The following is a 23,942-nucleotide window of genomic DNA, read 5'->3' as shown; positions in this document are numbered from 1 at the left end:
ATTTCTTTGTCCATACATTCCTCTCTACCCTCCATTCAGGCCAGTAAGAAGTGTTACCAGAATTCAATGACACATCCCAGCAAAAACACTCAGGGAGGTGGACCTGAAATACAGCTCAGGCTCTTAATCTCAGGGTTGTGGGTTCAAGCCTCATATTAGGCAAAAGATTCCTGCATACAGAGGGATGGGCTAGATGTCCCTCATGGTCCCTTCCAACTCTATAAAACTGTGATTCTGTGATTAAGTAGGGCTGGTGAGGGGCATGGCCTAGGAAAGAGAGTGTGGCTGAAAATAGGGTGTGACCAAGGGAGGTTCACATGGGGTCAAACAGAGAGAGACCTGGAGGGACATATTTGACCCTCATGCATGCAGTCCTCCTCCCTTGTTTAAAAGGAATTAGCTCTCCTAAACTCAGTGAAGGAAATTGGTATTTTATCATAAAAGTGTGGCAGAAACCCATCTGCAATAACCATCTTGGCTTTGAAGAATCTTCTTTACTGACTCTTTGATGGTGCCACTGTGAAAAATGTTCTAATGCTCAGAGGGTGAGCAACACCTGGCAATGGAGAAACTCTTTTCTTTTGTAAAGAAACTTATCTTCCAAACAATCGAGTCTTGTGTTTCATGTTGAAAGAAAAAGAGGAAGAAAAGGGAAAAGCTGTCCCATTTTGTGGTGCAGCCATCAAGCAGTGCTGAGCCACCCCTAGCAGGGACTTTGTGAAAACAGAAATCAGGCTTGTGAGTTTTATTTCTTACACTTACACATGTAGAGACTTGTATTGTTATCAAATCCTTACTTGTCTTTCCAATAATACTGTCCCCAGTGTCCTGATATATCTTCTATGCCAGCCAACAAATGATCCAAGAACTAAATGAGAAAGAGAGAGAGGATTTTGCTACATAAACTGTGTTGCTGTTGCATAAAGTATGCACTGTAAGAGACAGCAAGAAAACATCTGCCCACAGATAAAACAACACCACATTTTTGGCAAAGGAGACAACTGCAATTTAAAAAAAGGGAAATTTGCCTATATAGCTTCCCATTTAATCCTCCACTGGTAGATATCTTCTCAACTGCCTTTCCTTAAAATGCTCACTTTTGTGCACTTATTAAATATATAAAAAACTGGTGGTGGAAGAGGGAAACCACAAGACAAAAAGCACTATGTCAGTTAAAGGTAAAGGTACCCCTGCCCGTACGGGCCAGTCGTGTCCGACTCTAGGGTTGTGCGCCCATCTCACGAGGCCGGGGGCCAGCGCTGTCCGGAGACACTTCCGGGTCACGTGGCCAGTGTGACGAAGCTGCTCTGGCGAGCCAGCACCAGTGCAGCACACAGAAACACCGTTTACCTTCCCGCTATAAAGCGGTACCTATTTATCTACTTGCACTTAAGGGTGCTTTCGAACTGCTGGGTGGGCAGGAGCTGGGACCGAAAGACGGGAGCTCACCCCGCCGCGGGGATTCGAACCGCTGACCATGCGATCGGCAAGCCCTAGGCGCTGAGGTTTTACCCACAGCGCCACCCACGTCCCTACTATGTCAGTTAGAGTGCCTTCCTGGCATTTCCTGAGGGTGGGTTGGGGACCCAGCATACATGGCAGCTGAGTATGTGTCACATTCAAAGTAAATTCAGAATCTTAATTCAAGGTCTTAACTGGTGATTATGGTATGACATGCCAGAACAGGATGTTTACAACACACTATGCCATGTATGCTGGGTCCCCAACCCACCCTCAGGAAATGCCAGGAAGGGCTCCAATGGAACAGCAGCTGCTATGCATGAGGAAGGTCCCAGGTTCGATCCCTGGCATTTCCAGCTGAGGCAACCACCCCAGGTGGCAGGATCCACGGGGGCAGCATATCCTGGTGCTGATTTTTAGTCCCGTCCCACCCCTTGTTCCTCATGTAGATATTAACTCGGCCCTTCTTCCCTGGAGGTTGGGGGGCCACCATTTTGGGGTTCACCTCAGGCACCAAAAACTATTGGGCAGGTCCTGTCACTGCCTCTCAGCCTAACCCATTTCACAGGATTGATGTGGGGATTAAATTAGGAGGCTGAGAACCATGTACTCCACCTTGAGCTCCTTCTGGGGAAAGGGTGGGATAAAAATGCCATAAATAAATAAAAAATACTATTACACTTACATTTACTATTATACTTTCTTTCAAGGAGCTCAATGTGGTATAAATACATAAAGCCTTGCTGGAGCAGTCTAAACACCTATTTAGTCAAGGTTCTGGTTCTCACAGTGGAAGCCTGATACCTGGAACACGAACACAACAGCAGTCTCTCCCAACTTATGCGCCCCATTCATTAATATCCAGAGGCATACTGTCTCCAGGAGTGGGGAGAGTACTCAGCTATCATGACTGGTAGCCACTAGCCCTCTTCCAAACATCCTTGCTTTCCCAGAGAGGAGAACTTACCCGAATATGAATTTGTTCTCCCACGGTGGGAGCACTTTCTTGCTTTCTGGTGACGTCTAGCAAGTCAACGAGAGGACGGATGGTCATGCCCTGCCATAGAGTACAAGCATGAGAGAGAGAGAATTTGCACATTTCATTCAAAATCTATATCAGTCACAGGGCAAATCATTCTCTCTGTTTGATGTTTAGGTGTGTGTGCTGTTGCTTATGGAGCCGACTGACACCATCTAGAAGAGGAACCTGTCAGTGGGCTCTGAAAACTACAATGTTTACAAGTAATATAGAAGATCTTGTGGTGGGGATGGAGTCCTAAGGTGTGGAAGAAACACAAAAACAGGAAAATGAGGGCTGACCATGCTTGGTTATAGAATGCAGCTGACTTTGGGGAAGGAGGGCAAAAAACCCGGGGTTTGGGGATTTGGAATGGAGCATTCAGTAAGGAGGCATGGCTGGTTGGCAGGCACATCAAGCAGGAGAATTTAACACTACAACGTTTTGTTGCAGGTTCCACTTAATGGCTTTCTATTCATCTTTTGGGGGTTTGCCCACTAAACGAGGTCATGAGGTTCAACAAGGAATGAAACTGTGGGCCAAATGTAGATGCAACACGAATGTGTCTTTACATTTAACATGCAGGATTCAGTAATGTAAACTGAACCATCTGGGATGATGAACTTTATTGGCAATGTAGCAGGTACAGAGATGGGGTTTAACACTTCTCACTCCTGCTGTAGTCCTGAGGAGCTATTTGCACTGGGAAGAAAACCCTGCTCTCACCCAGTTAAATACCAGCTAAAGAAGGAGGTCCCCCCCCCCCCAGGATCACAGCAGGGAAGGAGAGCTTTTGGGGGTTCCCCTCTCAATATAATAAAATGAATTTATTAAAGCAAAATTAAATTTTGTCTTTACAAATCTCAGGTGCCCCTTTGAGATGCTGAAGGCGGCAAAATATTTAACAAACAAAATTGATCACTCGTAGTCAGAAGGTAAGGCTAACCTTCATATTTTCTTCCTGCTTTCTTAGTTTAGTATAATATGCCAGAACTAAAATAGCCTCAAAAAAATAAACACGTCTATCTTTAATTTGCACCCTCATCAGTTAAAATGGGCTGCCACTATTTTTCTTTTATGTTTTTATTTATTTTGAGAAAGCAAATTTTGAGAAAACAATTGTTACAATGGTAAATAACAAATAACTTGTCCTGATAAAATTACAGACTTTTATCATGAACAATTTCCCATGAGTGCTGGGAGGATTCCTGCCTGCTGAAATCCCAATGACTACCACCACCAGCCCAGCCGAGCCCAGCCCAGCCCAAGCTAATGCTGTTTGGTATCTGAAGAAGTGTGCATGCACACGAAAGCTCATACCAATAACAAACTTACGTAGTTGGTCTCTAAGGTGCTACTGGAAGGAATTTTTTTATGCTGTTTGAAACCTGCATGTTAAATTTGAATTCACATTAATGTCATGTGTAATAAATCACTTACCACACAGTGGGCCACACAGTGATGACTCTTTGCTTGTGAACATAATAAATGGAAACCCTACATTCTATTGGTATTCCAAGATTTGGCAAATCACACTTCTTGGGGTGTGGGGAAAATCTGACGTAAACTCAGTGTCCATAGGCCAAAATGTTTTGAGATCACTTCTTTACCATTTGCTTTAATTTTATATTATATACAAACACTTTGGTTCAGGAGCATCAGGTACCACAGCTCTGGGTGCCTGTCTGGTTTTAGTACAGCTTTTATATTCTTTTTTTTAAGTGAATTTTCAAAAATAGTTTTGCTATTGGGACCATGGAACCCTTTGTAATTGTACGCCACACATCCCTATTTTTAAATTACATAGTTGCATCCTATATTTCTTTATTGGCAGTTGTGACAACTAATTTTATTTGTTTGTTTGTTTGTTTGTTTGTTTATAAAAACTTTTTTTTTTCATTTCTTTGTTCTGTACCTGACTGTCATTATTGAAACTCAGTAGAATAAAGTACAATAAAATAGGAATATGTGCATAGTTTCACAAACCTAAGCTCAACTGGAAATGCAGCTCATCCCATAAAGGATATCCATGTTAATGGTGGTGCTGTTGATGTTGTTGTTTGGATTTATAACAAGTCTATATAACAGCAACAGCACCATATGATATAATTTCTATTATATCAAAAGTCCAGAATGCATTTCTGATGTCTATGGCCCCCTTTTTGTTTCTGCTTCAGAATATCATACCAGTTCTCTGTTACTAGTTTGCTTTACACTTGATTTTGTATTTTAATAAAATAAAATATACATTTTTAAAAACTCAATAAAGCTATTTTTTTGGGGGGGGGAACTATCCCGTACCCAGTTCCAACTTTCCTGTTTCAAGTTAGATATTTAAAAATACATTTAGGTCCCAGATGTGCTATAATTAAGGATGTAGTTTAGCCACAAGATGGCAGTGCAAGGCAAATATATGCATTATATATGTTTTACAGCACAGTATACTGTATGCTGTTCCCCCCTCCACCCACCCCCTCCACCCCATTCAGGGCACACGATACCACAAAAAGACACAAGTTGAGCAAAGTTTCTTATAATCATAGAATCTTGCTCAGGAGTTTACAAGTATGTCTGTCAACAGAAACCAGAAATTTAATTCCGGCAAAACTCTCAATATCCTCTGCTGTAGGAGTGACAAACCTAGGGCTGCCATACATTTCAAAGGCAGAATTGATGTTTTATTGGTGTTTTTGTAAAAATAATAATAATTGGGGTCTTCCTTTTTTAAATACGGCAACCCTAGGCTATCTCTTGAAAAGCCACAGGTAATATGGGGAAGCAGAGTGCAATCATTTCAAATGTGCGCCAGCTGGTACACATTTGCACGTTTTCAGGCATTCTCTCAAGCTAGTCAATTTCCTCGCCTGTGGATCGGCTGAGATGAGAGGCAAAAGCAGCCCACCTTTGCTGTTGGCTTTTGGAAAGTGGCAATGGAGGCAGGGGGCACCTCAGTCCTTGCCTAAGCATAGGAACCCCTGGAGTCTTTCACTGGCAGGAGAATTGGGTAGCACACAATAATATGCACAGCTGCTGACGAAGCAGCAATGCCAACTGATGCCAGCAGCCCATGTAAGCACACAAGTGCATGGTGCTGACTAAAAATGCCCTGTGCCTCCAGTGTTGACTCCCTCACAAGAGTTGTCACCTTTTTATTCCAGCAGCCTAACATGACTTATAATTTAGTTTTCAGTTTTAAACTTGGTTGATTTTTTTTTGCTTTGTTGATTACTATTTTACATTATTTTAAGCACACCACTTAGAGATCTGATTTCATTTTCATTAAGCAGTTTTTGAATTGCTTGAAATAAATAATCGTGTATTTTGAGAGAGTGTCCAGAATCAGATCTGTGTGAAAATTTCATGTAAGGACGTCTTCAGAATAGTAGTTTACAAGTTACGAGTAAACTTCAATAGTAGTTAACAAACCTACTCAGAGGAGAATTACAGTGACAGCCTTAATTTTACCTGTACAAACACAGTGAAGAGGATCACAACAGTGGTTGCTGCAATGAAGAGCTTCTTTCTCGGATAGTCAGGGAGCAAGAAAACCAGGGAGAAACAGATGGCTCCTCTAAGCCCCCCATAGGCAATAATGAACTGGTCCTTGGGTGTAACGGTGTTGACATGTGATCTGTTTATGATGAAAGTCAGGACAAGAACTCCTAAAACAGATGAAGTAAGTTGGAAAGTTATCAGGAGTGAAAGGGAATTAAACTGGTAATTGTGAAGTCTAGGCATCATCTACTCTGTACTCATCACATGCAGAGTTGCTTATGTTTCACTGCAGTTTGTCTTCTGCTGAAAACTACATTACATAAGTTATGGAACTGATGGAATTAACAGCATCGTCATCGTATTATTCCATCCCATGAATTTCAATGCAAAGGAAACACAATCCAAATGGTGGGAGGAAATCAATTACATATTGTTTGTGGAATGAAAGCAACAACAGTCTGTTCTGGACCATAGCTGTCAACCTTCCCTTTTTTTGCGGGAAATTCCCTTATTCCAGCGCCGTTTCCCGCTGCTTCCCGCTGCTATCCCGATTGTTAGATATCCCGTAGACTGTCCCCGGGACAGGTGAGGCTGCTGGTCCCTTATTTTCAAATCTAAAAGTTGACACTATGTTCTGGACATGGGACAAATAAGAAAACATCAGCAGTTTCTACTCCTATTTCCATTGGAATTCTCCAGCATCCCTAGTAAAGACGAATCCCAGTGCTCTGTAATGACTCCAGCAGTGACACAGGGGACAAGAGGCTAGTGATGGAGACCAAAAAGGCACAAGACTCAACACAGAGTACAGGCCCAACACTAATGGACAATCCTCAGGCATGAAAGCCCTGAACCTGGACCTCCAAATCCATCAGGGGGATAACAGTCTCATTCCTAAAAGCCACACACTCCACCAACCCTGCTTGCCGACACAGAAAACACACCCAGTGAAAAAATCTTCGGACAGGCGCAACATGCTGGACTGCAACTTTAAGGCTCTGCATTTCTCAGAAAGGAAGTGGAGCCACTGGAGGCTCCCCAGCCGATGACTATGAAAGGGCCCAGTGGCACTTGAGTGTTTGCTGGAGGAAGTCATCTGCTGCCCCTAGGCCCTGTCTTGGGGCCTTAGAGACCTGCCTCTGGACATTCTTTTTCTTTATTGGGAGAAGGAACACCAGTGCTGGTGGAGAGGATATTTAATCCTTTCCTCCTCTACCACTTTTCCAGTCTAAGCATCTCCCCAAAAGCTGCTATTAACTGTTAAAAATACGAACACATACACATATATATGTACTATGCTTGCATTCTTCTTCCCAGCAGAACAAATAGCACTGGTGATGGGTAGATACAGGGATGCATATGTAAACACTGTGCAATTGTGATCAGATCCATGCATGAACTTATACTATCTTTCAAGGGCTCTATACCTAGTGCTCTCCAAAGGAGACAGAAAATGACTGTGAAGCAAATGTACGACCAACTCCACTCATGATTGTCACCGATGGTGGAGACTCCTAGGAAGATGAAGATGAGGGTGTCACTAACACTGCTCCACATCTTCATGAAGTATTTAATGGTCGTGTGGGACTTCAGAGAAATGTTGGCCTCCACATAACGTTTCATGCCCATTGCGCATGCAATAATCCTGAAAGAGAAAATAAAAGAAAGGTCCGCACACTTTTCCACTTCAGGCAGCAGTGGGGAATCTCCAGCCCACAGAAAGCCACCAAGGCACACAGGAGGGCTTTACAAGTGCCAACAATCGGCCGATTGCCACTTGCAAAGTCTTGTTCCTTTGCATGTTCTGCTATGATTGCAAAGGCTCACAAAGGCATAGGGCTTTGCAAGGGCCAACAGTCAGCTGATCAACGGAGCCTTGCAAAGCTCTGTGCCTTTGCCTGTGTGGTTTGATTTCATACAAGGGTTTCCAGCCCTACCTAGAAATGCTGGAAATTGAACCTGGAGTCTTCTGCATACAAGGCAGATGATCTACCACAGAACAATGGCTCTTCCCATTCCTTTCCAAACCACAAATCATAATGCAATACATGGACTGAGGGCTTATCTACCTCTTTTCGGGCATTTTATGGCCTGCACTTTAAAGCTCTGTGTCTGAGTGCCCCTTTAATTTTTGCTCCAGACATGTCCCTGCAAAAACTTGCTCTCTAAAGCTGAATCAGAGCAAACAGCTATTTGGGTTTTCCACAGATTGCCATTTTCTTCGGTTCAGCTTTAAAGAGCAGGTTTTCATAAGGTAAGCTCTGGAGCAATTAAAGGGGTGCTCGGACATGGAGCTTTAGAGCACAAGCTGGAAAGCGCAGAGGAAAGGTAAGTGTGGATAAGTCCTGACAGACTACATTTGAAAGAAATCACATCCCAATTTGTGCCTGTTCATATAGCTACAATAAATAGGTTTTTGTCCCTGGGCTAATTTTCCAAAACTTTCTGTTTACCACACTGATTTCCATTGCCACCACCCTCATAATCCTAACCACAATTCCGATATTTCTGAAAGCTTGGACTTTAGGCCCAGTTTGGTTCAACACTGAGCCATGCAAGCCTGAAAAACTCTGAAGTCCCTCAATCTACTTACGCCACAATACCGGACAGGTGGAACATTTCTGCTGTGAGATAGGACAGGTAACTGTAGAGGAAGACAAAAAGGGGCTCAATCACACGAATATTTTTGGTGAATCGTGTAGTAAAGGCGGCTATCATGCCAAACAGGAGGCCCACCAGGACCCCGCCGATTCCGACCACAAAAAACTTCCCAATTCCTGCGAACACATCCGCTGTTTTAATTGACGGCATTTCACAGAAGGACCTGAACAGCTTATACAAGACCTAAGAAGAAGACAGAAATGAACAAAACAGAAAGGTTTTAGTGGGGAGAGATGGAGAGAGAGAGATCTTTACAAGGTGGGATCCCCATGTGGTGGAACATGTGGCAAATTAATCTTCTCCATTTTTGCTTATTATTCTGGTCCTTTCACCTTTGGTCTAAGCAGGATTACTGAAACCATAGGTGTGTTGCATTTATCTTTTGCATTTCTGGCATGGCAGAACCCAGCATGGAGCATACAGACATTCCCAGAGGTCTCCCATCTAGGCATTGACCATATCCAGATTTCCACATATCCAATCCTGTTCCTCCTCCAAGCAGCTTGGGGCCATGTATATGGTTCTTCCCCCATGCCATTCTATCCTCCCAACAAATCTAAGAGGTAGGCTAGGACAGAGGTGTAGTGGTCTAGGATTGTGCAGTGCAGGAGGAAGGTCATTAAAGACCCATTACTATTTCTGAAGCAGGGTCCCAACAAGGTCCCTGTCTCCAGCATCTTAGAGTTGCCCAATCAGCTTGAATGGGGAGCTTTTTAACCACTGGAAAGAAGTCTTCTCACTCTTTGGGCTGTTTTGAGTCCATCAGAGTAAAATGAAGTTAGTCGGCCATTGAGGATTGGCTCCCAGGGTCACTCTGGAGAAGGCATGTGGGAAGAGCACCAAGGAGTTGTTCTCTATGCTTCAAAGCTATGAATTTATGAAGATTGAAAACACAAGGTGCTTCAGTTTCAATAAATACTTTGTGCAATGGAACTTCAAGGAAAACACAAGTCATTCTGAAAGAAGATATTGGAGCACTTCAAATCATTTACTCATCTATGTACAGAGAAAATAGTAGGTCTGGCTGAAAGACAACACATGGAGATCTGCATTGATCACTGCAATGCATTATCTAATTATTATTATTATTGTATAATAACAATAAGACTTTATAAGTCTTAGGGACTTTATAATTTTAGAAGGGGGCGTAGCTCTGGGGTGTGTGGCTGTGACTATCATGAAGTGTCCCTGCACTTCTGTATATGCCACCACACTACAAAAGCACATGAACCTAACCATTAAATAATTTGTAAGTATATATAAATAAATTAACTTACCAAATGTGTGGTGTTTTTCTATGTTGGGGAAGAGGGTCTAGCAGCCAAATTTTCACACTTTACTTTGTTGTATATTTTGTGATTTTAAATCTCTCCTGGGGTTCTCTCATCAAAGAGTATTTGCCCCAAACCTGGATCTTGGCATCCAGGGAATTATCCTTTTATATAACTATTTTTCCTAGCAACCAACAAAAAATCCATCCAAGCAAGCAAGAAGCATTATCAATCTAGGCACGCAAAAATGTCCAAGGAGGGTACAATGCAGGTCTGGTGAGGGATGTAGCCTGTAGAGAATTGATCTGACTGGGAGAGAGGGGAGAGGGGTGAGACTTGAGGGCCAGATAAAAAGGCCTGGGGGGCCACATTTGGAACGTGGCCCAGAGGTTTCCCATCCGTACCCTAGAAACAGCACTTCCATGCACATCTAGGTCTCAAGAAGATGTACTTACAACTGTCACAGCATCATTGAGAAGAGATTCTCCAAATACCAAAATGTGAAGCTTCTCGTTGACATGTATCTCTTCGAACACAGACAGCACAGCAACAGGGTCAACAGCTGCAATCAAGCTACTGAACAAGAGGTTGTGAAGCAAAGATATATCACGGAGCTGGAAGGTGTCCACTTGGCATATCCCATAGAGCGAGAATCCAATTCCAAAGACGTTCCATATCGTCCCCACAACAGCATATAAGAGGATCGTCCCAATGTTCTCAAAGAAGGGGCGACTGGGCATGAAATAGCCAGCATCCAGGACAATGGGTGGCAGGAGGTAGAGGAAGAAGATGTCACTGTCCATGACAGGAGGGGATTTGTCGTTTAAGCCATAAATGATCCCTCCCATGATAAGTCCCACGAAAATCAATAAGCAACTTTCGGGGACAACGGAAGGTAGTTTCTCAAACAAATGGAAACCTGCAAAGGTCAAGAGGCAACCTTAGTGGGAAATCAGGAGCATTTGTTGCTTTGTGGTCATTTCAGCTTATGTGCTTGTGTCCCCACCAAACCAAGTGCCGTGTGAATTGTGGGTCAGGAAGCAGAAACTAATCACCTGGTGGGCTGGAGTCAGAACTAGTATGCATTAAAGCTGAACCTATCAAATTCCCACTTTCCAAAACAATATGGGAAATCAAATACTATCATTCAAAATTTGCACTTGTCCAATTTTGTGATGCAGTTCTTCAAATGACATTTACAAAAATGCATGTTAGAGGAGAGGGTGCATAAAAATGAAGATATTGGTGAACATAACACATACAGTAAAGTGGAGAAAATTGCTTGGGGGAAAAGGTGCACTTGAGTAAAAATGTGATTATTAGGAGAAATGTGCACTAAAATGCTGGTGGGGGATTATCCAGAGACTTTCATTTTTGTGTCATTTTCAAGGGACTTTTGATTTGTTACATTTCAATGGATGGATTTCAATGGGGGCAGGGATTCCATGTCTGGGGGAGTGACAAGAAGGCACCCCGCGGGGGTGATTGCCCTGCCGCCCCGGCCTGGGTGCATCGGCACGAGCAGCCATTGCACCTCCACAGCCGCATGTGGAGAATCCTCCGTTTGTGGCTGCAGCTGCGAGCAGAGGATCCCGCCACCGTCTGTAAGGCGTTCGAGCACCGCCGGCGGCAAACCATTATGTTGTACAACGCATGCGCAGTGTCGCACGCAGGTGCTGTATGTATTGATGCCGCACATGCGCTGTACATAGCGGTCTGCTACCAGCGCCACCTGAGTACTGTACGGATGGCAGTGGGATCCCTCCGTTGCCACTGCAGCCGCAAGCAGAGGATCCCACCACCGTCCATACAGCGCTCAGGCGGCGCTGGTGACAAAACACTAAGTACAACGCATGCACTGTGTTGCACACATGCGCTATACGGGCAGTGGTGGGATCCTTCCACCGCCGGCAGGAGCCACTTACAGCAAGCTGGCAGTCCCCCTCCCTCGCTGGCTCTCTGTAAGCGGCTCCTGCTTTACAGGGAGCCAGGGAGGAAGGGAGGCCACCTGAGAAAAGTTTCCACCCAAATGCGATTTTGGTTTTAAACACAGTGTAAGAAGTCTCTATGGGAGTATATTGCATTTAAAAATGGGGTATCAGAGTTTTTAGGGGGCTAACCAGGTTGGGATAGCTGGGATAGCAGGCTTGTTGGGTTTTGAATGCTTTATGTAGATTTTTCAATTTTGTTGTTCTGTATGGGACAATGGCAATAAAGATTATCGTGTCATATCGGAGGGAGGGAGGGGGACGCACGGGAGCCGTGGCTCCTGAGAGGACGAGCTGTGCAGCTTTGCCCGTACCCCGGCAAAGCGGCATAGCTTCCCCCTTCCCCCGACGGCTCAGGGTACTTGGGAGTCGTGGGGTGGGGCACAGAGGTGTAGGAAGGGGGAGTGGACCACCCCATGTGTTTTTGCTGAGGGGGTGACATTCGGCGCCCACCCACGACTCCCAAGCCTACCCTGAGTGGTCGATGTGTGGGAGTGTGACAAAAAAAATTCCACACTGGGTACCATCTGGGTTTGCTATGCCTCTGGGTGTGTATACACACTGCCCAGGTGTTTCTTTCTAGTAAGTATTTCTCCAGCACTTTGCAGTCTCCCTAGCTACCCACTTTTCCTGATCTAAAAAAGCCCCTAAGAAGGAGATACCTCGTGATGTCTTCTTCAGAGCTTTAACTGAATTGCAGAAAGCGGGGGGCGGGGGATGTGGTCCTGCAGAGAGCAGATCATTAACTAAATAGTTTTTAGAATGTATTTATTATTATTTAATGTATTTATATCTTGCCTTTCTCCCAAGCTGGGATTCAAGGCAGCTTACAATATTTAAAAAAAACATCATTATAAAATACAAAGTAATAAAAACAAGGTCGTTAAAAACAATTGTTAAAATGCATTGAAACACATATAGGACCATCATTATTAATTAACCAGCAATTAAATTACGCTTTGTCCTGACAGCAGCCCAGTGGTCAGCATTGTCTGCACCTTAGTTTTCAAATGCCTGTCAAAATAGGAAGGTCTTAGCTTGCACGTGGAAAGTCAACAAAGGGGGAGCCAGTCTAACCTCTCTTGGGAAGGAATTCCACGATACGGGAGCAGCCAGAGAAAAGGCTTTTTTCTTGTGGTGCCACCAACCGTGCGGTGGGTGGGACTGAGAGAATGCGCTAACCCAAGAATCTTAGCATTCAGGTGGGTTTGCATAGGAACATAAGATCTTTCTGCTAACCTGGGCCCAAGCTATATAGAATGAAAGAAAGGACAAAATCATCCCTCAAAATTAAGGGATGCACAATTAGGGGGGGGGGGGGAATCCTGCATCCCAAGCATTTTCGGATCTAGCCCTACCTTTAAAAATAGCTAGAGGTATTTAGATTTCAACAGCTGCTCATTAAATACTTTTCCAAGCAAAATATATGATGTGGTCAACGCAACATAATCTTTCAGAAAGACATTTAACTTTTTTAAAAAATATATATACTCAGGGTTTATTGTCTGCAGTTCCCAAAAGCTTTTGAGTGCCTGTAATCAGAGATGGCTTTATTAGTTGTGGAGAATTCAATTTAAATGTACGTGAATCATTCATACTTCAAATGAATGGAAAACATCAATGCAGCCTTCTAAAGCCTCCATCCATACTGCTGCACAATGCAGCCGGCTACTTTGTGCATCTGAATAATACATTAATGGGGGGATTCTTAATGTCTCATTGGAAAGATTCAGCTGTTTTATTGCTCTTGAAGGAAACAAATGGATTGGAGGAGGTTGGATTTTTTTTTTATAGACAGATAGCAATCAGAGAGGCCTGTTGCAGAGCCCCTGTACAGACAAAACAAGAACTTCAAAGTGTTACAATCAGTGTTTTTTTTTTTCCTGGCAGCACCTTTTCCCCCTAGAAAAAAAGCACTGTTTACAATTTAAACCATGTATTATGTTATGTCACAGTTTGTATTGTTAAAATAACTCAATGATACACCTCTATAAAGATTTGGACATGGTCTGATTTCTGTGAACTTTCTTGATTGTTTCACAGGATGCTGGTGTACAGTTTTGGCATTTGGCATTGCTGTTAAACAAAAGTCTCCACATGCATTTCAAAACGGACCTGCAAGTGGTAAGGTGCCCAGTAAACACTTGTAAATTATACCTCACCCCTAGAGATGAATGGATCAGACTTTCTAAAAAAAAAAATCTTCCATTTTTCCAATCTTAAATTCAGCTTTCCACATTTCCGCATCAGTTTGCAAACCTTTTTGTTAAATCCTCATGAAAATTCACCAACATATTAGTGTGAATTTATCCTAATATACAGCTTGTTGCAAGCAGTTGTGCCTATTATGATATATTTTTGTACTTTCACTATCATGTGCGTTTTTCTGCAACACTTCCCCCTAACATTATGCACGTTTGTTCGCATTATCTGGCTGAAGAACCACGTCAAAAAATACAGCTGCATTTCAACTCACATATACTTTTGGGAAGCTTGTATTAGGTATGTTCAGATTACAGTGCAAACCAACCCATTCCCTGGGACTAACACAGAAAGCTGCCTTATCCCAAGTCTAGCTTTGTATTGTCAACACTGACTTCCAGTGGCTCTCTAGGGTTGCAGGTATGAGTCTCTCACTTCCCTACCTGGATGATAGTCCAGAGAGAAGAAGACTAGATGGACTTTAGATGCATTTGCTTGTCTTTTCTTCTAAATCTGTATCCTCAACCTGGGAACTTTTGCACGCGAAGCAGATGCTCTACTACCCAGCCCACCAACCCCTGCCTGGAGAAACATACCTATTTTAGCCAAGGAAGCCAACATGATCCACAGGGTAATCTCAAAGGGCACTTGGACATGCTGATAGTCTAGAGAGAAGAAGACTGAGTGGGCTTTAGACTCATTCGCTTGGCTTGTCTCCAAATCCATATCTTCAAGAGACTCCATCATCGTGGAACTCTGGAAGGCAGCAGCTACTGGCAGAGAGAGGAGGACAGAGGCAGAGGATCCCAGAAGCCAAAGTCCTGGCATGGCCTCCCATCCAAGGATCAGAGCCTCCATCTGCCAGTTGGAGTTCTCACTGTCAGGGGAAGTGCCAAGCTGGCTGGCTGGCAAGCATCTGGCTGGCTGGCTGGCTGGCGCCCAGCTCTTTTGCTGCTTCTGCCTGAGCGTTCTGGCGGCTGCTCTAGTTAATGCACCCTGCTGCATGCTGTAAATTATATGGATGGGTGTGCAAGGGGAAGAGCCACTGCTGGAGCAGGGAGTGAGGGGAGAAAGAGACCCAGCAGCAACTACCTACGTCACTTGGAAAATGCATTTTCCACTTAGCCAGATCAAGACATTCTAAACTATGCTGCATAACCTAAGCAATCCTTCTAACTTTGCAAAATAAAAAACAAGCCAAATAAGGCATATAAACCCAGGTTGCAAAACAGGCCAGCCTAATGTGAACCAATTCATAGAGGGTGGTCCATTAGGGGAACATGGGACACTGTCCCACTAACCTCAATCTACGCTCAGCTAGCTCCTACCTACTTGTCTATCTTCCTGTTTTCAACCAGTTCAGTGAGTAGTGTTGCCTGTCAGCTTCCTCCTCCTCTTTCTTAGTGTGGCCCTTACAGAACTCATCAGGAAAGAAGAGGATGGGGACAAAATGTGAATTAGCTATCTCTGTCTGTCACTGGCTCTGGATACACCTACTCTTGGTCTCCTTGCCTTCCACCCTACCAGTCATCACTAGTCACAGTGTTGAAGGAGGCCTCATAGGCCTTCTAGCCCAACAACCTGAGGGGAAGTTCCAGCAATGCCAGATTTAGGACAGTACAGGCGGTTCCCTTGCACTGCGTGCTGAGCCCAGGGGGTGCACAATCAAAAAGATCCATAACTGAGAAAAACCATTTTGGGGCACCCAGTTTTGGCCTCACTGAGAGCACCATATTACCAAAGATGACCAAAGTCCGTTCCTGACTCCAAAAAATTAGTTCCGTGGTGAAACTGTTCTTACTAATCATTTATTTTTCCTAAAGTTCAGTTGAAATCTACTTTCCCTTTTACTGAAGTCAATTTGTTTGTTCATTTATACATGCTGCTTACTACCTAAAGTTCTCAACACAGCTTACAATACATTTAAAACACAATAAGATAATTAGACAATAGCCATCGCAGCAGATCCAAGATATTTATCTATACATACACAAATACCTGCATGTATACATATTTGTGTGTGTGTTCCCATAAGATTCCTCTCATAGTCCAAGCAAAGCAATATGTTCCTGGGCAAAGGGGTCAGTTTAATAATAATAATAATAATAATAATAATAATAATAATAATAATATCTTTATTGTCATTGCTCCCTCTCGGGGACAACGAAATTACTTAGGGGCAGTTTAGGGGCAATGTAGTCATAGTAGAGCTTCCCTGACAAAAGCACAGGTTTAGTAACTCAGCATGTGTATCTGAATTCCTGAACTGAGCCATCAATGTCTGGCTCTCTGCAAAGAAGAAGAAGAGGAGGAGGAGGAGGAGGAGGAGGAGGAGGAGTTTGGATTTGATATCCCGCTTTATCACTACCCGAAGGAGTCTCAAAGTGGCTTACATTCTCCTTTCCCTTCCTCCCCCACAACAAACACTCTGTGAGGTGAGTGGGGCTGAGAGACTTCAGAGAAGTGTGACTGGCCCAAGGTCACCCAGCAGCGGCATGTGGAGGAGCGGGGAAGCGAACCCGGTTCCCCAGATTACGAATCTACCACTCTTAACCACTACACCACACTAGCTCTCTTACACCACACTGGCTCTCTTAGGAGTTCAAATGAAAATTTTCAGGTGGGCAGGTGGAGCCTACCATACGCCACTATACACATTGTGCAGCTGAGTCTCTTGGCCTAGAACTGACTATTGGAGTAGCTCAGTGTTCCTCCCACACAGGCCAAGCACTTCCTCCCAGGGTGGCTGCTGATGCCTCTCATAGACCCTGGCCTTGGTGACAGATGCAGAAGGTGCCGGGGGAGCAAAGGCATTAACAAGCCTCCCAGAGATGTTACAAGCCTCTCCTCGTCCTGCCCTGTTGGGGTGGCAGAGAACAAGCTGTTGATTTTCATGCAGTGGCACCATCAGGAAGGGAAGTGTTCAGTTGTGGGTGAACATATCAGACGACACAGCGATTCTTCAAACAGCTCTTGTTTATTCACAGAACCAGAACAGAACTGAACTGAAGGGTTCAGCCAACCTGTTTATATAGAGCTCTACTACAACGCAACAGTGACAACTTTCTGTAACTATCCAATCACTGAAAGTCATTTTCAATTCCTTATTTGCATATTTGGACCTGAGTGAAAACTATCTACAGTATCCCCCTGCTGGCCCAGGGTGAGAACTTCAGTACATAACAGGAAGTGTGCAGAGAGTCCGAAATGCAACAAGGCCAGCTTATATTTTGAAGTAAATGAAGCAATGTAGATTCATTCCTCCCATCTTCCAACCTTCTGCATATGCACCTCGATATTTCATATCTCTTATTGTTTGAAATATTGATCCTGCCGTAAGCTTTTGTAGACTAACTGCCCACTTCCCCAGAAGCAGGAAGTAAGGCAGTGGGGGGGGGGGTTATCCACACATACCTTTTGTCCCATACTTTCTAGGCGATTTAAACCGCTTTCATCGTTGTTGCCCCAGCACTTTCCACGCAAAGAGCAACTCTTTAATGCTGAATCAAAACAAACAACAATTTGGGTTTTCTGCAGATTGCTGTTTGCAGCAGTAAAAAGCAGCTTTCAGAGGGAAAGCACCAGGGCACAGTGGCTTAGCGTGGGTTGTCAGCACCCAGAGCAAGGCAAGTAATTTGCGCCCCCTAATCCATGGATTTGCGCCCCCTAACCCGTGGATTTGTGCCCCCTAACCCTAACCCCCAGATGTTGCACCCAGTGCAGCCGGGCCCCCCTGCACCCCCATGCTACGCCACTGCCAGGGCAAAGCAAAAAGTGCTTGGACACAGCGCTTTAAGCCTGAGCCTAGAAACACTGCACAGAGGGAGGTCTGGATGAGCCCTGTGTGTATGAAACTCAGGTTTAATACTTCAGGCGTCTGATGAAGTGGGCAAGGACCCACAAAAGTTCATACCATGATCCATTTGCTAGCCTTTATATTGTACCGCCAGACTCTTTCCTGTTCCTTCAGATACAGAAATTCCCTGTATAAAGGACACAGGGCCACCCTACACATTTTGGGAGGCAGGGAGCACAATTGCTGATATTATCAGGTATATTAATGATGTGAAGCCCTATGTAGTGCACAGGGCTCTACTTGGTGCACTGGCTGGAATTCGAAAGGGCACTGCTAATTAAAACGTGGAAGCCCAAGGCTAATACAGCTGGGTGAAAATCAATGGCCCACTTTGGCTCCAGCTTCCTAAATGACACCAGACCTGAACTAAGGGCAAATTAGTGATCTATTTATTTCTCTTCTAATTCAAATCAAGAGAGGGGAGGGGGTCCAAAACTGCTTGTCAACACCAGCAAAACACAACCCCCTTTCTGATGCCATTTTTAGCACAAAGCAAGGGTGCAAGGAGAAGTCCTCCAGAAGGATTATGGTATTACATTCAGCAGCACCTTGGCCATCAAAGAGCCAAAAAACTTTTTTTCCTGCAGCTTTTTATAGAGATGTATTAGTCATGGGCACTCTTGCCTAGACGATTCTTTATTGAATGAACACTGGTGGTGGTGGGCTATCTGGGCTGGTCCGAGCGTTATACAGAGTGAGGCAGCCACCTCAATCAGCTGCAGAAAAGGAGAGAGAGAGAGGGTTGTTTTGTTGAATTCTTTTGCTTTTCTCTGTAATCTTTAAACTGTTAATAAATATTATGTTTAAAAAAAGGAAGGAAGGAAGGAGGGAAGGGGGGAAGAGAGAGAGGGGAGGAGGGATGGATACGGGATAGTGGTCTGTGTGCAACAGAGAGCTGAGAAAAGGAGGAAGGTCTAGGAGGAGGGGCAAAGGGTGTGAAGGGGAAAATGTGGGTTCAGCAGCAGGGGAAAAAAGAGAGGAGGGAGGAGGAGTCTTGTGAATGGGGCTGATGATAAAAACGGGTGCATGAAAGAGCCTGGGGAATAGGAGGGGTGGGGGCATCATAATTATGCTGGTGGTGAAAAGGCAGCTTAATAGTTGTGATGCAATTGGGGGGGGGGGGAGGAAGAAGGTGCAGGAGGTAACCATGGGTGGTTTCACACAAGGAGAGGGGAGGCAAGGATATGGTGGTGAAGGTGAAAACGGGTTCAGAGTGGGGCTGCAGAACAGAAGAGAGAAGTGGCTTCAGAAATGGGGTTGGGAAAGTGGAAAGCAGGCTTATTAGCTGCATGGGGTGGGAAGGGAAACCCTGGGAGTTAATGGGGGGAATGGCAAGGGGTGGGGTGGAGTGAGAAAGGGCTCAGCTGCTAGTATAACATATTTGTGAGCTATGTTTCCTCCCATATTTTCCTCTCCTCCAAAAGGATGAACTGGATTCTCCAAAAGGAAGGAGGGCTAAAAGGAAAAGCTGTGTAATGGTCTGGAACCATTTATTTTTAATCAATAGCCATTTGATCAATGTGGTGCATAAAAGGGTAGAACAGGGAAGCTGTAAACCGGGACAAAATATGAATTATCATAATGGAGTGCTGTTGTTGTTAATTAAACATGTAATTATATTATTTGTAAATGCATCTACAAAGTGTATTGTCAACAATAGCAAATAAAAGAGAAGGAAATAGTATATTAGCTAGCGTTAATATATCATATTAACAATACTATCAATAGAGAAAGAAAAACAGAGGAGAGGAGTAACAAACAGATCATTGTTAGTGTTGCTCCTGTTGCTATTAAGATTGATATAGATGCCTTTCCAAAAATAACCCTCACTTTTTAAACTTATTTGTTTTTAAATGATATTTGTATGCAGCCACATAACATTCTCTTCCAAACACGACAACATTTGAAATATACTCAGAGTCGCAAAGTGATTTCATGCTCTTTATTCAGCTCATAGTGGTGAGGAGGAATGAATGAATGTCCCCTCAAAGTATCTGCTTTATATACATTATTTACACAATGGGTTGCACATGATTGGCTAATTCCGGAATTCTACTGTAAGCCAATCAGGTTGTGGATTCACTTCTATCTGGAGCATGATTGGGTGGTTCCTGCTAACCAATCATACTGCTGCATTGTTCTAGGACCAATCAGACTGCTGCATTCTCAATCCTATTGTTCTAGGACCAATCAGACTGCTGCCTTTTGGAGCCTATTGTTCTAGGACCAATCAGACTGCTGCAGTTTGGATCCTATTCAACTCAGTACATAACAACGTTAAAATTACAATATGCAGTGAATCAAATCAACAGCAGGTCCTGCAAGGCAGCAAAAAGCCTGCCTTTCATTGAAACAGAGACAGGAGAGACAGTTTACAGCTCAGATTAAAACTACTCTAAGCCACAAGTAGTACATTAGTCCAAGTAACGTTTATTTGTTTATTCAACATATTTGTTTCCTGCCTTTCAGGCCAGTGTCCACACCTGGCACCCTTTTCTCCAGAACAGCCAGCTGGATCAGGCCCATCTTACAACAGCAGACCAGATACCTGTGGGAAGCCAAAAAAAGGGCCTAAATGTAACCCCACTCTCCCCTCTTGTGATCCCCAGCAACTGATAAAGGTAAAGGTAAAGGGACCCCTGACCATTAGGTCCAGTCGTGGCCGACTCTGGGGTTGTGGTGCTCATCTCGCTTTACTGGCCGAGGGAGCCAGCGTGCAGCTTCCGGGTCATGTGGCCAGCATAACTAAGCCGCTTCTGGAGAACCAGAGCAGTGCACAAAAACGCCGTTTACCTTCCCGCCAGAGCGGTACCTATTTATCTACTTGCACTTTGACAAGCTTTCGAACTGCTAGGTTGGCAGGAGCTGGGACCAAACACCGGGAGCTCACACCGTTGCGGGAATTCGAACTGCTGACCTTCTGATCGGCAAGTCCTAGGCTCTGTAGTTTAACCCACAGCGCCACCCACATCCCGATATTCATATATCTGATATTCAGAGGCATACTCCCTGCAGCAGCAAAGGTAGAAATATAGCCATTCCTGCTACTTGCTAGGGATAGTTTTATCCTTTGAGAATTTGTCTAATCCTTGTAAGAACACAAGAGCTCTGCAGAAGAGCCCTGCCAAAGGCCCATCTAATTCAACTTTTTGCAGTGGCCAAGATGCCTCTTCTGCAGGGCCAGAAAGCCTCTGCTCAACCCAGGCATGCAAGAGGAGAAGGAACACTTGAGTTCAATGTTCATAGCTGTTTAAAGTAAACACAGTTAGTTGGAGTGGCAGTGTTTCGTCTCAGCCAGGCTCAGATTCTCTATTCTCAGCTACTGCCAATCAAACCAACACACATCATTAAAAGGAAGATTGCCAAATCCTTGTCTTCCCCACTGCGTAGCTCTGGTTAGGGACTTCTCTCTGTGATGTCAAGCTTCCTCTCTCAGAGTCTGGTTTCCCCACAGCCTACACACTCCTGCCTCTAAGATGGTAACAAACAACAGTGAGAGCTTGATTTGCATCCGTTCTTCAAGGCACTTATTCGGGGATGTTATGTGCTGTCACAGAAAATGTAAACATTCCATACTGCACCATGTAATTTTAATCAGAGAGCTCATTGTCAGCACTGTTTACCAATGTTTGTGCACTCAGTCGGTCTGTTTAGTATAAATACAATTAGGTATGCAAACGAGTCCCTCACTTGCATCTTATAGGATGTGCCTGAGCTCCTCTGTAAAGAGAGTCCCAGTGTCAGTGGCACAGCACATAATTATCTAAATGGATCACTGCCATGCCACCAGATGACTGCTGATTTAGGAATTAGACGTATTGATGGAGCTCAAGTCTATTGACACCTATTTTTTTATTACCATTATCTATATCGTTATCTGATACGGGGGTGGGGAATCTCAGGCTTTGGCACTGAATGTAGTCTACCAAGTCTCTCTATCTGGCACTTGGGGATTGTTTGTAGGCCACCTGCACCCTCCCGAGCCCTCATTGCTTTGCACCTTCTTTTTATTTACTAATTTTATCTGTTTGTTTATTATTGCATTTATTTCCCACCCTTTCTCCCAAGGAGCTCAATGTAGTGTACATTGTTTAATCCCCACAACAACCCTGTGAGGTAGGTTATGCTGAGAGGCAGTGTTACTAACCCAAGGTCACCCTATGAACTTCGTTATCAAGTTGGGATTGAACCCTAGTCTCCCAGCCCCTAGTCCAATACCACACCAAATTTCACTGGCTTTTGCTCTGCTGGAATGTGACCTTGAATCTTGATCATGCTTCTTGCTTGCTGGATGGAAGACAGAGACCCTTGCCTATTTTAGCTTCTGCTCCTACCCACCACTGGCATGTGGCCCCCAGAAGGTTGTCCAGAAGGGAATGTGGCCCTTAAAATCCTCCTACTGCTCCAAAAAGCTGAAGCATGGTTTTTGTGCTCCTTCCCACAATTTCATCCTTTCTAACAACGCTTTGAGGCAGGTTAGGCTGAGAAACTGACTGAAGGTCAGCAAGTAAGCTTCATGGCTGAGCAGGGTTTCAATCCTGGGCTTACACTGTCCTTGTACAACACTCATAACCACTGCCCCACACTGGCGACTGGCCCTTACAGGTAAATGGAGCTTCCAGGATCAGACGCAGACCCTGGTTGCTAGAACCTGGGGACAAACAATGGAGGAGATTGTTGTGCCATTGTATGTGAGCTTCCCAGAGAGGTATCTGACTGGCCACTGTTGGAAATTTGATGGACCTTTGCACTGATCGAAGAAGGGTCTTTGGTAGCAGCGTGGTGCTCTGGTCTGTTTGTTTAGAAGACACACACAATCACACGCACAAACTATCATTCTGGGGTTGCAGAACAGCTTGTGCATGTGGTGGAGAAACTGAAGGTTTTTTCTCTCTTGTGACAGAACTCAGGACCAGCAAATCAAATTGAATACAGTACTGGAAAATTCAGGGCAGATCAATAGCTGAATGTGTACTGGAATTCCTTTTTGGACATATTGGACTTGGACTAGAAGTAGGTCCTTTTTAAAATGAACTCTCCAAGCTCTGGGCAGGACTGGAACTAATTGAATTTAGATCCTAGCTGGTATGTATATTGCCTTCCTTTTGGGAGAAAAAAAACACTGAAATAAAAGGGGATGGAATTTCTTTTGGATTGTCGTTGGCTGCCCTCTTGTGTTTCAAAACCACATCTGCTTCTGCAAAATAAATGGGGTTGTTCAAAAGAGTGTGCTTTATTTTAAATTGCAGACCACTTGAAATTTGCTGGGCGACAGAACAAATCACTTAAGGAACTTTTTTGCTAAGCAAATCAAGCACATACATAAATTACATTTTAGCAACACCACCAGCACCAGCCTGGTGCAGTTATTATGCTAATCACCAGTGCTTTTTTCTGGGGGGGACGCAGGGGTACGCATACCCCTAAACATTTTGTGAATCTTTGTACTTTAGTCCATTTACTATATTTATTTTTCCCAATTTGAACTATAAAATGGTGATTTTCTTGAGTCACCCCTAAACATTTTTTTAGAAAAAAAGCACTGGTAATCACAAGTCCTAAGGCAAGATCTTTGTTAGCTCATTTGATAATCTATACCTGATCAAAATGGCCTTGCACTGTGTCATTTAAAAAACAAAACAAGGCAGGGCCAAGTATAGATGTTCTTGACTGTTCCACAGTTTCCCCCTTCCATGGAGTATACTCTGCAAATCTCAGTGCTAAGGGGGGAAATAGTGGCAACCTGCATAAGCAGGTTGGCTGAATGCAGTAAAGAAGAAGAAGAAGAAGAAGAAGAAGAAGAAGAAGAAGAAGAAGAAGAAGAAGAAGAAGAAGAAGATATCCTGCCCTCCCCAGCCGAAGCCGGGCTCAGAGCGGCTAACAACAGTAAAGTAATAACAGCATTCTAAAATCAATTCATTATAAAATCAGTTCAAATCAAATTAATGGCAACCATTGGGCTAAAGTTCTGTGAGGATTACCAAAGGAGG

General features: G+C 44.0%; 1 protein-coding gene across 1 annotated transcript in view; it reads right to left on the bottom strand.

The window, feature by feature from the left end:
- The window catches only part of LOC310836650 (sodium/hydrogen exchanger 2-like), a 30,328-nt gene extending 15,564 nt beyond the window's left edge, over positions 1 to 14,764 (bottom strand). The window contains exons 1-7 of the mRNA XM_083722278.1: positions 14,693 to 14,764; positions 10,362 to 10,825; positions 8,568 to 8,818; positions 7,402 to 7,619; positions 5,945 to 6,141; positions 2,429 to 2,518; positions 798 to 868 (exon numbers count right to left, since the gene is read on the bottom strand). Coding sequence (XP_083578404.1) covers positions 798 to 868; positions 2,429 to 2,518; positions 5,945 to 6,141; positions 7,402 to 7,619; positions 8,568 to 8,818; positions 10,362 to 10,825; positions 14,693 to 14,717 — 1,316 coding nt within the window. The 5' untranslated portion in view covers positions 14,718 to 14,764. The remainder of the gene's footprint in view (positions 1 to 797; positions 869 to 2,428; positions 2,519 to 5,944; positions 6,142 to 7,401; positions 7,620 to 8,567; positions 8,819 to 10,361; positions 10,826 to 14,692) is intronic.
- Between the last annotated feature and the right edge of the window lie 9,178 nt (positions 14,765 to 23,942).

This window comes from Podarcis gaigeae (assembly GCF_964106915.1).
Source record: "Podarcis gaigeae genome assembly, chromosome: Z".
Lineage (NCBI taxonomy): Eukaryota > Metazoa > Chordata > Lepidosauria > Squamata > Lacertidae > Podarcis > Podarcis gaigeae.
The sequence above is the reverse complement of the archived record's forward strand: the minus strand, read 5'-3'. Positions and strand labels throughout refer to the sequence as shown.